Below are 18048 nucleotides of genomic sequence, written 5' to 3'. Positions count from 1 at the left end.
ATCAGGCTGCTGAGATTGAAGTGGCTTAGGTGGACCTGGACTGGCAACATAAGGGTGAATTATTTATAGCTCAGTGGGCTCATGACACCTCAGGCTATCAATTAATGATGATATGATCTATATGTTCTATATGAACATATAAATGGGTTCATGATGGTGGACTTGACCATAGACGCTGTTGCACAGGTCACCCATGAATGTGAAACATGCTCTGCAATCAAACCATCTAAGTGGTTGAAGTCTCTCTGGATGGAGAGCAATGGCTGAAATATAATTATGGGGAGGCCTGGCAAATGAATTATGTCAAACTCCCACAAACCTGTCTAGGCAAGTGACATGTGCTTGCAATAGTGGAAGAAGCCACTAGATGGCTGGAAACATCCCATGCACCATGTCGCTACCTGGAACACCATCTTGGGCCTTATAAAAAAGGTTTTGCTACAACATGGCACTCCAGAAAAAATTGAGTCAGTCATTTCCAAAACAACCTCATAGTCATCTGAGCGAAATAACATGTCATAAAGGGGATATATCATATTGTGTTGGTGCAGTCCTACCACCCTCCCCCTCCTTCACCTCCACCCCCATTGAACCACTCTAATATGATGAGCTGTTGTCTTTGGATATAAGTGCAAGGATTCAAAAGTTGTCTGTTGATGATTTCACAAGGACTCAAACTCTGATTTTGCAAGGCTCACTGACTGTCCATTGATGAATGCTATCATATAAAAATAAGTAATTTATGAAACTCGCAGAAGGAAAATTTTAATCATAGGTTAATCTCTCTGTGTGTGTACAAAATCGTTTCGGAACTTTTTGTCTGTCTGTATATATGATTTGATTTAACCTTCATCTCTGTGTCTAACCTTGCTTTGTTTCATGTGCTCTTGTCATTTTCAAGTCCTTAACTGTCTTTATGTTGATTATAACAAATTCTATCGAATCATTCTAACTGGCTGATGATTATGTGCCATTAATAATTAATCAACCTTATATTGTGTTATATATCAAAATATTACTAAATCCTAAATTGCTGCTAAGCCAAAGTCCAGTAATAAATGTTTATTTCATGACATGCTTTCCCTATCATGCACCAGCCTCTGGGAAGAGCAAATACCGTTAAAGACTACAATGAGAGCAATGGGTGTTGAGACCTTCAGACATTGGGATGTACAGTGAGCAAAAGCCCCCAACACTAGGGGTTAAGCAACACTGAGCAGTCTACTCACTCAGCTGTCCTTGCCCAATCAAAACTTTTACATACTGTAGCAGGAAAGATAGACCTCGTAGCTCACGTGAAGCACATGTTAGGGAAGACAGTCTGGGTTAGCTCTGCTTCAGGCAAAAGCAAACCCATCCATGGGATTTCTTTTGCTCAAGGGCCTGGGTGTATGTGGTAATGATATGGAAGAATGGGGAAATCTGATGTGTACGTTAAGAAGATTTGATTTTGGGTGACAATAGCCAATGATTTAAATAGTGTGATGTTAATTGCTAAATAACCCTGCTATTCTATGTCATCACTACTACAATTACTATATGCTGTTTCAATGGTATTAAGGTAAAAATCACCCAAATTAATGAAGGATGAACTTAGATGAAACCAAGCAAATTCCCATCATAATGGAACTAGAACTGGCTTCAGGAATCAGTGACCAAAAATTTCCTCGAAATAAACATCTTAAACCTATGGACCACTGACTTGGGCAGTGACATGTGAACTCTGGATGCAAATTACAACAATACAAAAGAACATACCATCTCCCCTGCCCTGAGAGACTGTTATAACAGATGGAGCCCAAAGCCATGCAATAAATGAACTCAGTGGACAGTTTAGAGGGATGGCCCATAGACTAAGGGAATGATATCTGCATATCTATATATATAGATCTGGGCATGGCATAGAGTAAGGGGTGGATAATGTCCTGTTTTTATAGTTATAAAGTAGGATACAGTTAATTTTCACAAGAAGGTAGGAGGGGACACAACCAGGATAGGTGACCCAAACAAGCCATAGCATATGACATCATATTCAGCATATAAAGAGGGCTGGACAGGAAGGAAGGGCTGTTATTCTGGGATGGGATGGGCATTGGGGAGTGAGCCAGTTGTATCATATGCTCTGTATATTCTATGTACAGTTGTTGTTATTTTACCTTTTCTTTGTTGTCCTTATAACCTGTCCCAATCCCAACCCACGAGTTTTACCTTTTCCTTCCAATTCTTCTCCTCAACCCACCATGGGAAGAGGTGTAAGTGGCTGCATGGTGCTTAGCTTCCAGCTAGGACTAATCCACAATGACAGGTTTTCAAATGGTAGGATAAAGGTCACTCTAAGCATTTGCAGTAACTAAAAATACACAGTATTTTAAAAGATGTTCAGATTTTTAGCCATGAGTTAAGAGGAATTCCGATGCAGCTAATAATCTTCACACCTAATTTTAACTCTCCTTTATTACAGCTGCACCATTAGCCTGTCAATGCCATTGTCAGCTGCTGCAGTTTGACACAATCCTTTTGCTTGATTACATAAAATCTGTAATATTTTATGTAATATCAGAAGACATAAGCATGATAACGAATTTAACTCAGTGAACTGATCTGTAGCACTTCTGGACAGCGTGCACAACAATTCACATTCTCCCAATAATCTACCTAGTTTAGATACTGGTGTAATGACTAATACAACATACAATGCCTTGCAGTTATCTAGCAAGATGCTAAAATAGTTGTACTGTCTTGTGCATACACTGACATAGAAATTCTAACTCTAATTCTGAAGAGTTGAAATAAATCTAGTCTTGAGAAAGATAGACACAGGGGAGCCAGGCTGCAATGTATACTTCTCTCCAAAATAATAAAAAAAAGAAAATAATTTTCCCTTAGACATATAGACAACAATTTATACTAGGCAGAACCAGGAGGAATAATGGTTTGCAAGTGGCACAAATCGGCAGTACCTGAACTGTGACTAAATATATTTTATAACATTAACAGGATATAAGCAAATCTCAGAGCTCCAAATGCTATTGGATTAGATCAGATGACTGAAGTTGCTTGTTCTGTTCACATTACATGTGATTAGCCTTCTGTAAAATACAAAATCTCAAAGCTTTTCTTTCTGAACATTACTAAGGGAACAAGATTATACTAAACTCTATGAGGAGTTCGAACACATAAAAAATTACATGGCTGTGGTAGAGACAATATGATGTTTACTGTAGCACTATCTATCTTTCTTTTGCCCTCATTTTACAGGGAAGCCCAGCTTTTTGTGGAAAAGTTTGAAGGTGCTCTTGGAAAAGGAAAAGGAAAAAAGTTCTATGCATACAAAGTGATGATGACCAAGGTAAGTTTATTATTTCATTAACTTCTTGTAATGCAAATAGAAAGCCTTTTGCAGATTAACATATCTATTTTTCTTTCAAAATTGAGTTCCTTGTTTTTCTTTGCATTTTTAGACTATTTTTTCCCCACTGCTCTTACATGAAAAGATTTCTTTTCATGTAAGCAAACTCACAATTGGATTGAGAGGTATCATCAAGACAAAAATCAACTGGTTTGTAAATTTGCAAGAGTTTAATATCTTGTGAAAGTTAATTTCTCTTGTTGTAGATTGTCTTTTTCTGTGGACTGAACCCAAAGGTCAGACTTTCCCTTGAGAAAGCCCTCTATAAAGGACCAAAAAATGTCTTTTTGTCCCACAGCCAAAATACTGGAGGCAAGTCCACTAAGCCAAGGTTCTAGGGCCATGCATTTCCTAGGAAGGAACATGGGTCTGTAGGACTGTCACTGAAAGGCCTTTCAGTGGTTGCTGAGGATCCAACATTCACACAATGTGCATTCTAACAGGTCTTTATTTGGGTAAATGTAGTCCTGTGTAGTCCCAAGGACTAAATGCACAGCAGTATTGGATGTGGATTATCATGGTCCTCAAGTAGACTCCTCATGTACATCTTTTCACTTAGGTTTATGCTCTGACACTGCTTTATAGTGCCAATGTAAGTGTTGTAAATTTGGATGGTCTGGGAGAGTTACATGTAAAGCATGCTTGCCCCAAACTAAAATGCTGATGAGGAACAATGCTAAGAATATTTGGCAGTACCTCTTGCCATGGCCATGTTAGCCCCCAGCTAGATTGGATTTTCTGCAAGCAATTGTGTAGTCACATCTCATAAGCAGTAATGTTCACAAAAAGATAATTAGGCTTTTAAATGCAGCTGAGCACAGGAAGCTCAATTACAGCAGTTATGCTTATCCAATAGATAAAATATGGGGTAGAGTAATTGTAATTAAATGACACAGCTTGAGCTCCAGATATGAATTTTGAATAGCAAAGGAAATAACAAATTAAATTCTCAGAAACAATCTTAATGGCATGAAAGGAAGGAATTACTTAATCATTTGTCCTGTGGAAGAAGCAGGGACTTTGCATAAAGCCAGTAGGAGATATATTCAGAACAAACAAAAGGAGATGGACCTTCATAAGAGAGTACTTCAATGAAGTGGGCTTTGCAAAAGGATATTGTGGATGACTAAAGGGTAACATTAGGTCAAGAGGATCTTGAGCATCTGGGCACTGAGTTGATGGTGGCTCTTTTTTTTTTTAATCTGTGACCCTTTTCAGAAATGGATGAAATTTCAAAGAGATTTTGAGAATTTTAAGACAGCCTGCATACCATGGGAAATGAAAATTAAAGAGATTGAAAGTAAGTATTTGTGAAAGCTAATAGAGAATGGTTTCTAGCATATTCTAGCAAATTACTTATACATGTCAAAATGGTAAATTGCTTTTCAATACTTCACAAATACCTGTCAGTATTCAATGTGTAGTATAAAATTAATGACTATGCAATTTGTATTTATTGAGCTTAATATTGTAGCAAGTTGAAAAATTCCTTGAGAGCATGTTAATCAATTTACAGATAAAAATCCTCGCTATACAGATAACTGTTGAGAAGCCACTATGAATTTAATCCTGGAAAAGTTAAACTGGGATTTAGATATTGCACACCTTCAGTTGATTTTGTCTGCATTTATACTATAAATATTTCTGTGATTTTTCATTTCCATTGTCTTGAGCCTTATATGAGAAGTATTTAAACACTATTTTTCTCATTTTCAAGCATATAATGCACTCTCATTTTCAATCATATAATGCACCACAAACAAAACAATAGTGGTCTTAGATATCTCCATGTATTAGGCACAAATACAAACAAAATACTGTACAGAGGAGATCGTACAGTGAAACAAGTAGCAAATGACAAACTGGGACAGGTAGGTAAAGTGGGCTGTATGGACCAGTCTTGGAAATCTGATGATACAAAGTTGGGACTGTACAACTGCTTACCATGTCACCACATGTTTTAAAATTTTTTAAAATAACGTTTCTTTTGTGATAAAGGTTTCCTACCAGGACACATGCATACACATAATTAAGTATTTGGTGTATTTCATTCACCAGCTAAACACATTTTAAAATAAATTAATGGGTAGCTTCTGCTTCTTCAAACACATGGGATTATAGTTAGATGACCAGCATCTTAGCCCAAAGAAACTAGAGGTAAAACTTTTATATAATCATCCACTGCTGATAGTATCCTATAAACTATTTCCTTTCCGAGGGCAGGCACTGAGCACAGAAATGTAACTCTTAACGGGGTATAAGAGGTCATGTCAGTATCACCTAGAAGAGAGGAAAGATTTTATGAAATTTCAAGTTCTGTTTGAATCTTGCATGATCCCAGCTAAAAAAAAAAAAAAAATGTTTTGCAGCAGAAACATGAATGTGACAAAAGCCTGACAATTATGTACAGACTACTCTGTATAGGAAAAACCTTTTTTGGCTACATAGCTTTTTGTGAGGGAATAGTTTGTGCTCAGCAAACCTTTACAGTTGTTAGTTTCCAACCGGTTAGTCATCTCTGACAGCTCTTACTTGAAGATGATTTGCGTTTTCTGATGTCATAGTGATCTCTTTGTCAAACTTCAGAGAGATAGAAGTTGATAAATATATGAAGTATTTATATTTAGAAAACAGGTTCTTCTTTTCCTTACAGAACAGATATTCAGTAACACCTGTACACCAGGACTATGGGAAACACGTTGTGTTGGGACAGGCTGATCTTCATCCTGCTGTTTACACTGTGCATGCCAACATGCTGATACATATTATGAGTAGGCTGTGTATGTGGGAAAAGATGGCTAAAATCTACTTTAAACCACTACACTTTCATACCTATCTGGAACATGTTGCACCTCAGCATGGGTTCAAAACACTGGGGAAAACTTGGACTGTTTTTTCTTGCAGCTGGTGCAAGGCATTTGTACCATTTCCCATGCTCCCTGTTGCCCTGTTTGGATCTGCCCACTCTGGAAATGTAGTTAAGGGAATCCATTGCTAAATTGCTGTGATATTTCACTTATCAGAGGTTGCTGTTCTAGTCTCATTGGTGAAAGCCTATGGGCAGTCTGTGCATTGTTACTTGCAATAACTATACTGATCCTTGTAGTTCCAGTGCAGTGTCTGAATGCAGGTGTTACAGATGGGTGCGTGAGAGTGATTTTATCAGGGTAACTGACACAAGAATGATAATTAAATGCATGTAAAGAAACCATTCCCCCAAAAATGCTGATATTAGGATTCAAGCAAAAGAACTTATGTGCCACAAAGAGGTGTATAGTATAAAAATTCCTGAAATAAAAAAAAAAAAATCTTCCTAATTTCCTGCACATCATTTGTTTGAATCCATGGAATCCCCAAAGGCCGTAGCTGGGTTGTAATTGGGTAATCAGCATATCACAAACAGACTGAGTAACTCAAAGTTTCCTGCTTTATGCCACTACCCAGACTTGCCAGTATCTAGGTCACTGCTATGATTGGCTAGTTCTTCATGCAAAATGTCAAAATTGTGTTTTCATGCTACACTGTGAATAAAGCAGATTTTGAAATCCTGAAATCCTTGGCAGAATGGCTTGTTCATCCCTTTGCACAGCCTTGATAAATGCAGCTTACTGGTGGGTGTCTGTTTATACTTGGTGGTTATACCAGTTTAAGTTTACTAAATTTTCTACTGTTGTAGTAAATGTGCATATATGTGCCCCAAATATCACCAGCCATGCTAACCTCCTTTTACAAAGTGGAAGAATCTTTACAAGACTTGCCAAACAGTGTGGAAATACCAGTCTAACTCCTCTGAGGAGAGAGATTTTCTTCTCATTGCTTGTCATGAGGGTGCATGAGGCTGCTTAACTAGACCGTGAAAAAAACCTGTTGAGAGGTCACTTTTATTCCTTTGAAAGACTGGTAATGGAACTGAAATCTGATGTTTTGCTCACTCTGACAGACAGAAGAAAACAGCTGTCCCCTGTCAGACAGAGCAGCTCTGCAGCAAGCAATGTTTGATGTGTTATTTCTGTTTGGTCAAATCAGGCGCTGAATGCTCACTGGTTCCCCTGCAGTCTCTTCTTTGCACAGAGCTGGGTCAGGGGTCTAGAGAGGGTGGATGCCAAGTGGTGGTGGGAGCCCCTTCACACCTGGGTGCAGGTGAAACACATAGCACAGTAAGGGAAAGAAAGGGCACCAACACCTGCAGATGCTTTTGTTCTTCCCCGGTGAGCAACTGAGGTGAATGCCAATAACAGCATTTACAATACTGTGTGCTCTTGGAAAGACTATCCCCACTAGCTAATTTTGTGATGCTTCCTGTTAAAACTAGACTGGCGTGGGCTTGATGTGTCAAAAATGCTTGCAATTCACATCAGACAAAAGATACAAAGAAAAGTATGATTTCTTTTGAATCCCACTGCCTAGAGAATTTAATATTATTAAATACAAAAGCTTTTAGTTGGTCCCAAATACTTTGTATAAATAATAATTTTTTTTCTTTCTGTTTTTTTCTGCTAAGTCAATGAATGCTAGTATACAGTCTGAAAAAAAATTTAATTATGGTAATGAAGATCACAGAATGACAGAATCACAAGGTTGGAAGAGACCCTTGAAGATCATCGAGTCCAACCATTCCCATCCTATGCTATCATGAGAAGCCTTCCCTCATTTTATTTTTTTAAAATAAACTTTGAGTAACTTCATCTTAAGGTAAAATAAGATAAGAGGACTAACTTTTCTGCCCTTTTTTTTACCTTCTCATGTTTTCATAGGTCATTTTGGGTCATCAGTGGCATCTTATTTCATATTCTTACGCTGGATGTATGGAATAAACATGATTCTTTTTGGACTGACCTTTGGACTTGTAATGGTGCCTGAGGTGGGAATTTTTCAATTATGATTGAGAATTGTGATATAAATTTCTGTCTGCCCTTAGATTTCATACGGGTAGACCTTTTAATACATTTTTAATCAATTTATAGTCTATTTAAAAATATTAAGGTATACTAAAGCTGTAAAGATGTGCTTTCTTTGTAGGCAGTTGTCTCTACAGAGAGATGTCTTGAAATAGACATGACAGAAAAATGTATATAGATTTGTGTCCTGAAAGGGTTTTTCCATGGTGTGGGATGGTGCTAAACCTTTTTGTCTATGAGGAACTAAGGAGAGGAACAGAGATAAAAGAAGAAAGAAGCAACCAAATGGAGTATGTTGACTAAAATATCCATTGCAATAGAAAGATAAATTCCAGACTTCTGAAGTACTGTGGATCCTTTCCAGTTGCCTTAGTACTCACATGCTGATAAGGCCCAACACGGCTGTAAAGTCACGAGAGAGACGCCTCATGTTTTGCGTTATGTGCAGCATCATTGTAAATGCTGACCAGAGCAGATATGGTCCAGGCAGAAATCACTTCTGTGAAATGTAGAATTTATGTAGTCCCTTTGAACCACCGTAATGTCTTCTTAAAAAAGAGGGTTGATATGGAATTAAGTGTTGGGCCATCTCCCTGGTTTCACTATTACAGATCCTTTAGTAAGCAGATGAGAGTCAGGTGCGCATTTCCCACAACTTCCTAGTACAGCATTTCAGCAGTATGGTCCACCTTCCACTGAAGCCAAACCGAGAAAACACCCAACAGTTTTTAGGTTAAGGCCTGGAAAGGACCCTGTGAGGACATGCACTGTGGCTGATCCACAACTGTATAGCTTGCCAGCAGCAGTGAGACTCTCAGAAACCAAGAACTGAATCCCTAGGATATTCCCATATATTTCAGTTAAAAAACCCCAATAATGTTCATAATGGGGAAATAGAAAAAACGAAGGATCTTCTCATCTTGTCTGTAAGACAAATACCACTCATCAGAGTAGCTGGAATTTGGACTTGTGTGTTGCCTTTGCACATAAGAGTCACAGTTTGACAATCCACTGATACTAGAATAATATCACTTTAAATTTAGAAAATATCATTAATGCATACTTTAGGCATAATTTAAATCATTAATGTGTAAAGCAATGAAAAGAATTGTAGAATTAGATCACTCTCGCTATGGACTTCAGGAGCATAAACCAAATCTTCCTAAGATATGGTTAGTATCTTGCTTTAAAATGTAAATCTAACTTTTTGGTTCCAGGCTCTGATGGGTAAACCATATGGCTCTTTACCTAGAAAAACTGTCCCAAGAGCTGAAGAAGCAAGTGCTATGAACTTTGCTACTCTCTGGGATTTTAGTGTAAGTGCATAAACTTGCAATACTGCATATTCACTTGATTATTCATTATTTGATATTCAGAAATATAATATGAAATATTTCAGGAGAAAATGACAACAGAATGAATAGAATTAATTTTACACACACGCACAACCCCCCAAGTTCTGCATAGGGATATTTCATTCACACAAAACATATAATGAAGCTCAGTGTCCACATGCACATTTCAGTATACATAGTAATCCAAAGACACAGGAGAAAAAGTCTCAAAGCTGGATTCACATCCCTGGGTACTGATTTTCCATTTGTTACGGGTCAATTTGGTCCTCTGTTTTTATATGATTAAGATTCCAAATTTGAGGATGCAGTGAATTAGAAAAAAGAAAAGAAATTCCAGTAATGAGCTTTTTACACTTTTTCTAAAGCAAAGAATGGTTTTTTTCCCCTCTCTTCGTCTTATAGAATATGCAGGTATCTTAGGCTAATTGAGAAGTATGACTTAAATCTTTGTGGTTGATGTGCTACCTGGTCTAGCCCGAGGACCTGTATATATTGGCAAGATAATGGTATATTCCTAAAAATATCATACTGCTTTTTCTTCCTTAAAACAACAGTTACACCTGTTTTATACATGGCATGCTTCTGTAGTTGGCCTCTTCATATAAAGATGACAGAACTTTGCATAAAGCCAGCTGATGATAAATTTGATATTACTATATGTCACTTAGAAGGCTGTTAGGTTTCTTTGAAATTTCAATGTCATCAAAAGGTATTCTTCACCTGCAAAAGGGTGTGACCTTAAGGTTAAGGTTTTTCTTCAGACTAATGGCAGAAGTATCTATTTCTGTGATTTCTCCGTTGATCTCTTACACTCTTCCCCTCCTCTTAAGAAGTACTGAGACTTTTAAAGAGTTATATATATACATAGCTTTTAGCATTTGAGTTTTGTTGGCAAAAGCAAATAAACTCAGGCAAAGGATCCTCCAGTCAACTCTATCCTATCAGAACCTAGGACAACAGCTCAAACTCTACAGTTATTTGCAGAACAACTAATCTAAAAGTAGCATCCGCATGCAGGTTTGTGTAATGTAATGTCCAATTCTAACCGTACCAGTGAGGAGATGGAGCTCTACACAGGCAATCACAGGAGACACACAGGCAGATTTTCACACCTGTTCCCTTTCCCACAGGAGGGTAGCTTTGATATCTCTTGGTTATGGTGGCTATGTTTTTGGTGGGTTTTGTGGGGTTTTTTTTGGTGGTGGGTTTTTGTTTGTTTGTTTGGGTTTTTTGGGTTTTGTTTTTGCTTTTCTAAAAATGTTTCTCTTTTTTGGTATGGTTAAGGTGTGGAGAGATATTTCATAATATGACATTCAGATATCAAACAAGTTCCTTTCATCTATGTCTTGATACCTTCATGTGCCACTCTGATGATGCCAGATTTTTGGTTTTTATTTACCTTCCTTCTCTCTATTCTCAATCACAGAATCACAAAATCACAGAATCACAAGTTTGTAAGAGACCTTTGAAGATCATCAAGTCCAACCATTCCCATCCTAAGCTAAACCATATGCCTAAGTACCCCATCAACCCTTTTTTTTGAACACATCCAGGGAAGGTGACTCAACCACCTCCCTGGGCAGCCTGTTCCAGGCCCTGACAACTCTTTCAGTAAAAAATCTTTTTCTAATATCCAATCTAAACCTGCCCTGGCTCAGCTTAGTGCCATTTCCCCTTGTTCTATCTCCTGTCACCTGGCTGAAGAGACCATCGTCCACCTCTCTACAACCTCCCTTCAGGTAGTCGTAGGTGGTGATAAGGTCTCCCCTCAGCCTCCTCTTCTCCAAGCTAAACAGCCCCAGCTCCCTCAGCTGTTCCTCATAGGATTTGCCCTCCAGCCCCTTCACCAGCCTGGTTGCCCTTCTCTGCACTTGCTCAAGGACCTCAATGTCCTTCTTATGGTGAGGAGCCCAGAACTGGACACAGTACTCGAGATGCAGCCTCACCAATGTCGAGCACAGGGGCACAATTACCTCCCTAGACCTACTGGCCACACTGTTTTTGATACAATGTCTTATACTCAGCCTGCAGTCAACCAACACCCCCAGGTCTTTCTCTGCCTGACAGCTCTCCAGCCAGTCTCCCCCAAGCCTGTAGCGCTGCCTGGGGTTGTTATGTCCCATGTGCAGCACTCTGCACTTGGCCATGTTAAACTTCATCCCGTTGGTCTCAGCCCATTGGTCCAGTCTGTTCAGATCCCTCTGAAGAGCCTCCCTACTCTCAGGCAGATCAACACTTCCTCCTAGTTTAGTGTCATCTGAAAACTTACTGAGGGAACGTTCAATCCCTTCATCGAGGTCATTGATAAAGGGGTTGAACAAGACTGGACCCAGGACTGAGCCCTGGGGGATGCCACTCGTGACCGGCCTTCAGCTGGATTTGGTTCCATTCACCACCACCCTCTGGGCCCGGCCATCCAGCCAGTTTTAAACCCAGTTGAGGGTCCACCTGTCACAGCCAGAGGCAGCCAGTTTCTCAGTCAGAATGCTGTGAGAAACCGTGTCAAAGGCTTTACTGAAGTCCAAGTAGACCACATCCACATCCTTCCCCTTGTCCATTAAGCAGGTCACCTTGTCATAGGAGGTGATCAGGTTAGTTTGACAGGATCTACCTTTTGTTGACTAGGCCTGATCCCCTGGCCATCATGCATGTGCTGCATGATAGCTCCCAAGATGACCCTCTCCATGATGTTCCCCGGGATTGAGGTCAAACTGACAGGCCTGGAGTTCCCCGGATCATTCTTCCAGCCCTTCTTATGTATGGGTGTCACATCTGCCAGCCTCCAGTCGAGTGGAACTTCCCCAGTCTGCCAGGATTGCTGATAAATCATGGAAAGGGGGTTAGCAAGCACATCTGTCAGTTGTCTCAGCATCCTCGGGTGAATCCTATCTGGCCCCATTGACTTGAATAAGACTTGTTAGTATCTAACGGGCCAAGTAGGTTGCTAATCATTTCCTCTTTAACCATGGCGATCTGCAGCTATCAGTTGAGAATGAGTCAGGTTGTAAGACAACAGAACATTGGAAAGAACTGTACTAGACACACCCATTTTCTTGTGTAGAATCAAATATTTCAGCTTATTAACTGTAGACAATTGAATTTAAAGAAAATAATAAGTAGAAATTACAATGTTTGCCTGTCTTTGGAGCATAAACATGCAGGGTGTACAGATTAACTCTGCTTTATTTTGTCACATAAAGTGATGGACTCTCCTTGGATACAGAAGGATAGAAAGATCTTTCTAAAAAGCCATGTATGTAACATTTTGCAATGACTGTTGCATTAAATGGCACTGTGTCTGATTTACCAGGAGTTGTATATTTGAGTGACAGGACAAATATATCTAGACATATAATTGGGAAGTTAAATAATGATTACAATGTTATAAAATGAGTAAAATGAGTAAAAACCATCATGGATATATCGGAGAAAAAGGGATCACAGTAAATTGGAGATTTTGTGAAGAGAATAGAGACTAACAGATCTTTATACAGAAAATGGGAACAAATATTTTGTAGGAAACATATTTGAGAAAAGATGAATGAAGACAGATGTGGAAAGATACGGGAAGTTTATAGCAACTGACAGAAACAAGATCTGACAGCTCTAGAGAAGAAAGTATAGTGAATAGCAGAGTCGCAGTCTGTTGACAAATGTGGCAAAGGCAAAGGTAATAAACACAGTGGGGGACAGTGAAAGAGATGGATCCCCTGAAATACTAAACGGCAAAAAGAATTTTCTTACACATCTGATTGACAAATATTCCCTGAAGACAATAATATATTTAATTAAACAGCACAGGTCTTGTATCCTACCAGGTATGTTACAAATAAGTGAACCCACATCAGCAAAAATTATTTCATTCTTAATAAACTCTAAAACATCACCAACCTTTGAGTCAGTAAAGATGAGCTTAACATATCCTGTGTTTTTTGCATTTTAAATTGTACTTATTTTATTGACATGATGAAGAGAAATCTTTTGGATTTTGATATATTTTACTTGGAACTCAGTTTCAGCTTTGTATGTTTTACAGTTCAGATAATAGTCTAAAACTTTAGAAATGAGACTCTCAATCCTCATTTCCATAGTGTTTGACCAACATGCTTGTCAAACTGCTCTTTTATATCAGGCTTAGAGAGAAGTAGAAGAGATCTTCCATGCATACCTTCCTTTACAGATGAATATATTTCAAGTCTCATGGTGAAATTTAGTAGGCAAAGCCCAGGAAACAACCTACTGAATTATATGCAGTGGAGGACTTATCTTTGACTTTACAGAACACATTGAGTTAAAAAGCATTTTAATACTCTGAGGGATCCAAGAAGCTCTCTGGAGCTGCACTAGGCTGTATTGAAACCTGGGATAAGATGGAATTATTGGATGCTTAAATGAGCAAAATCATGCAAAAAAACATACTGTTGAATTTGAATGTGTCCTGAGTGGTGAACTAAATGTATTCTATAACAATATTTCCCTTATCAGAGAAGAACATGGTTTTATCTTTTATGTATAGACACATCTCTCAAAGCTAGTCTGGTATGAAAAAAAGAGAGATATGTTGATTACTAAATCAAGACAGTTTTAATAATATATCTGGTTACTATATACTAATAATATTATTAATATTGATATTTCATTGTCAGCTTAGAAATGTGAATTAGGTTTTCCAGATAACAATGTAACTCATTTCATGTATAAGAAAAGCCACAATAAATTAAATGCATGTTTTGCAATAATATAGTGGAGAATGATGTTATTTATTGTAAGTAAAATGAGCAACCGAAAAGCAGAAGGAAAGTAAATGGCTTTTTTAATTCCCCAACCCCACAGCTTATAGTATCGGTGTCAAAATAATGCATGGCCTTTCCAGCAATTCCATGGTCAAATACTCTGTATTTGACTTGAAATTGTAACATCCAGTTGGAGCTTTGCCACTGCTGTGGACTTGCTGAGCTGCCCTTGTAAAGGCTCTGGATACAGTCTTCTTCTAGGAGGCAAGTTCTTGCTCTAACCTGAGGATTATCAGGAAGTTTGAGCTGTTGAGATCATTTTAGGTATCAGCAATAGCTTATGGTTAATTATTTTGAAAAATCAGCAATATGACCTGTATTAGAGACGGTAATTCTCATTAAGATTTTTAGAAAAGGAGGCACACTTTGAATTACTGCACTTTTTACTGGCTTGGAGTCTAAGTCTTAAAATGTCTGCCTGCTGAATACTCTACATAAAATGCAGCTAACTGTTGGCTAACGTAGATTCAATGTTCACCTGATAGACAGCAGAAACATTGCTAGAAAGAGGAGCATGAGAATTCTATATTAAACCAGCGATGCAAGAGAAAATTAAGTTAAACATACGTCATTCTGTCTGCAGGTGATATGTAAAACAAATTTTGTAAACTGAAATATTTTTATCTTCACAATATGTATGTGGGTGAAAAAGTTTTGACTCACTAAACTGCAGGTTCAGTGCCCATGAAGAGCTTGAAATATAAAAGATTTGAAAGTTGACATGAAATATTCTGTCTTTCTAAATGAGACGTTTCCCATCCATTGTGATTTATTATAGTGATGATTACAACTGTTTTGAATGCTTTGAAACGAGTGTACTTTTCTACTGGTACAGTTTCTGATTGCGTGCATATTTAACAGACACAACTTTATAATTTTTGCTGACTTTTCAGGGCTTTGCACAGTATTCTGTACTCTTTTATGGCTATTACAATAACCAGAGGACAATTGGATGGCTCAAGTTCAGGATGCCTCTTTCCTATTTCCTTGTTGGAGTTGGGACTATTGGCTACAGTTTTATGATTGTCATTCGAACGTAAGTTCTCCTTGGCTTTGCAATAAAGTGTATTCAAAAAGGCAGATAGTTCCACTGTTGACCACTGACACTGTCTCTTTTAAAATATGATAATTGTAATGGCAGGATAGTGCAAGATCAAATGCAAAGTAAAAGTCATGTAAGATTCCTTCAGCCTGTGCATATTTATCTAGTGTTCTTCACCAGCAGCTGTGCTGCAGTGTTGTGAAAGTGGGAAAAATCTTCACTGAAATAACGTAACAACTTCCCTCCTGAAACTTCAACATGGGAAAAAAAAAAAAAAAAAGGAATGCATAAAGTAAGGAACAGAGCTTTCAGCCCATCTTTTCATAGTAGTCCGCATCTAGCAGAATGTCAGCCAGCGTCCAGGAAATTAAATTGTTCTACCTTTAATGATACCTTATGTGAGTTTAATTCTTTTAAGAAGAAAGAAGATAAGAAAGAAAGAAACATATGGCAAATAATTCTATGTGTAACTCACAGTCAGCAGTAAATGATTCACAGCAGGACTGTAGTGGTTAAGTCACATTTGCACAGTGGTCTAGGAGAATTAATGCTGCTGGCCATAGTGAGGGTTTAATCTCCTGTGGAATGCAAAAAGTAATCTCCAGCAGTGTGAAAAGTAACTTTAATATAATGTTAAGAACATAATGTTAAAACAGTAGGAAGCAGAGGTGTTGCCAGTACTACTGGTGATATGTTAGGCATTTATTTCTCAAATTCTGCCTTAAGATCAGAATTTAAATAAAATAAATTTATTATTTTATAGCCAAATTAGTTATTGAAATAAACTGTTACAATTATGGTAATTTTAAGGAGACAGTCCGGTAATGAATATAATCTTTAATATTTTTGATTCAAGCAAGGTGACTACCTACCACAATAATACTGCTAGCTATAATGGTGGCTTTAATAGATGCCTAGGGTGAAAAAAAATCAGAGCATTGCAGGTAAAGGTTCAAGGATATTTGTGGATATAGAGAAAACTGCAGTTAATCTATTTCCATTGTTTTGTGCTGAAGCCAGTATTTTTCACTTGCACAAACACTAGATTTTCAGCTATTGCATGGTTTCCTGCAGAGGGCAAGAAACATTTCAGAAGAAAAAAAATGGTTTTGGTTACATATATATATTTATGGAGAAAGAATCAACTATTATACAATAAAAAAGTCATTGGTTAGTTTGAAACTGTATTTTAAAATATTTTTTAAAAATGTAGCTGCAAAGAATAAAAAAGTCTCAGACAATTGCATTGCAATGACCATTATCTGGACAAAAGGAAACCAATTCCTTCTTGCAGAAGATTCCAGCGGTCTAAACAAAAGAATACCACTGCTGAGAAAAATACGCTGCACATGCTAATTTCCATCTGGCCATGTGACACTAATGCTGGTCACTATTTAAGTAATCTTATAAGCAGCTCTTGCAGTCTTCTGTTCTTTGCTGTTTCTCAAGAAAACAGCACGCTGGGCACATGAACTAAAAGCTGTGTAACAGGAGGTGACACCATTTTTCTGCTATTGACTGAGATCTGGGAAAGGGAATCTCTACGGGAATCTCTAGTGAGGACTATAAGCAAAATTGTTCTATTTAGGGCAAATATTTAGATTTAAGGCTGTTCTCAGAAGCTCTTCCAGTGTGTAACACAAAATGGGAACATTTCTGGTCTCAAAGAAATTATATCCCAATCATATGACTCTTTGCTTTTTCAGTAGGAAATATTAAAAGGAATCATAGTCTAGAAACCAGCTACACTGTTCTTCCTACCAAGAACCTTTCTGTACATGGGCCATGAAACAAACAAAGCAAGATAAACAAATAAACAAACATACCAACTTTGGTGTTAGTTTATGACAGCTCAGAAGCACTTTCTGTATTATTTACTTGCAATTCTCTTCTAGATCTGAGAGTATGCATTTTACTAGAGTGTTAAATATGTGGCATGCAGAATGTATTGACAATAATAACATAACTCTGCTTCATTAGTGAGCCTTTTCCTGATCAAGAAATCAATACAGTACTGAATGAAAGCTGAATGGTTTGTACACTGCTAATAGACCCTATCCCTGTTTTTAAAGGTTAAGTGATAAAATACGACAAAGCAAGACAAATATTATTACATGAATAACAACACATTGAAAAACAGAGAATTTAGTAGTCAAGATTAAATCAAATCACCCAAAAAGATAATTTGTTGTTTGTGGATACTGTTATAGATCTCATTTATAAGTGCACAAGAGATGAAAGGAAAGCTGGAAAACTTTTTTAACGATACTTTTGTATGGTTTAACTTGGTTCAGGTTTTGTTCTGGCTTTTTATTTTAGAATTCTTTCTAAATTCTTTGTGAAGCCTTTAATCACATAAATTGCAGTTCAGGATGCTCTGCAGCTTTCTATTTGACAGATCTTCACATTTTTTCCCTATTGAGTTTGTTACACAGCAGACTTTATCTGAGGTATTAACGAAATAAATTAATATTTCTTATCAAAGTGTGTGTTGGAGTGCATAAATTGTCTAAATATAAAAATCACCCTCCTCTCCTGTTTCAGACTAAGC

At 37.6% G+C, this 18048-nt stretch overlaps 1 protein-coding gene across 1 annotated transcript in view; it reads left to right on the top strand.

Annotated features, from left to right (window-relative positions):
- The window catches only part of TMC1 (transmembrane channel like 1), a gene marked incomplete at both ends in the record, with an annotated part of 63939 nt that overhangs the window by 19032 nt on the left and 26859 nt on the right, over positions 1 to 18048 (top strand). Inside the window, 5 exons of the mRNA XM_084278405.1 lie at positions 3259 to 3349; positions 4628 to 4709; positions 8164 to 8270; positions 9525 to 9623; positions 15349 to 15491. Coding sequence (XP_084134531.1) covers positions 3259 to 3349; positions 4628 to 4709; positions 8164 to 8270; positions 9525 to 9623; positions 15349 to 15491 — 522 coding nt within the window. The remainder of the gene's footprint in view (positions 1 to 3258; positions 3350 to 4627; positions 4710 to 8163; positions 8271 to 9524; positions 9624 to 15348; positions 15492 to 18048) is intronic.

This window comes from Gallinula chloropus (assembly GCF_964237585.1).
Source record: "Gallinula chloropus genome assembly, chromosome: Z".
Taxonomy (NCBI): Eukaryota; Metazoa; Chordata; class Aves; order Gruiformes; family Rallidae; genus Gallinula; species Gallinula chloropus.
The sequence above is the reverse complement of the archived record's forward strand: the minus strand, read 5'-3'. Positions and strand labels throughout refer to the sequence as shown.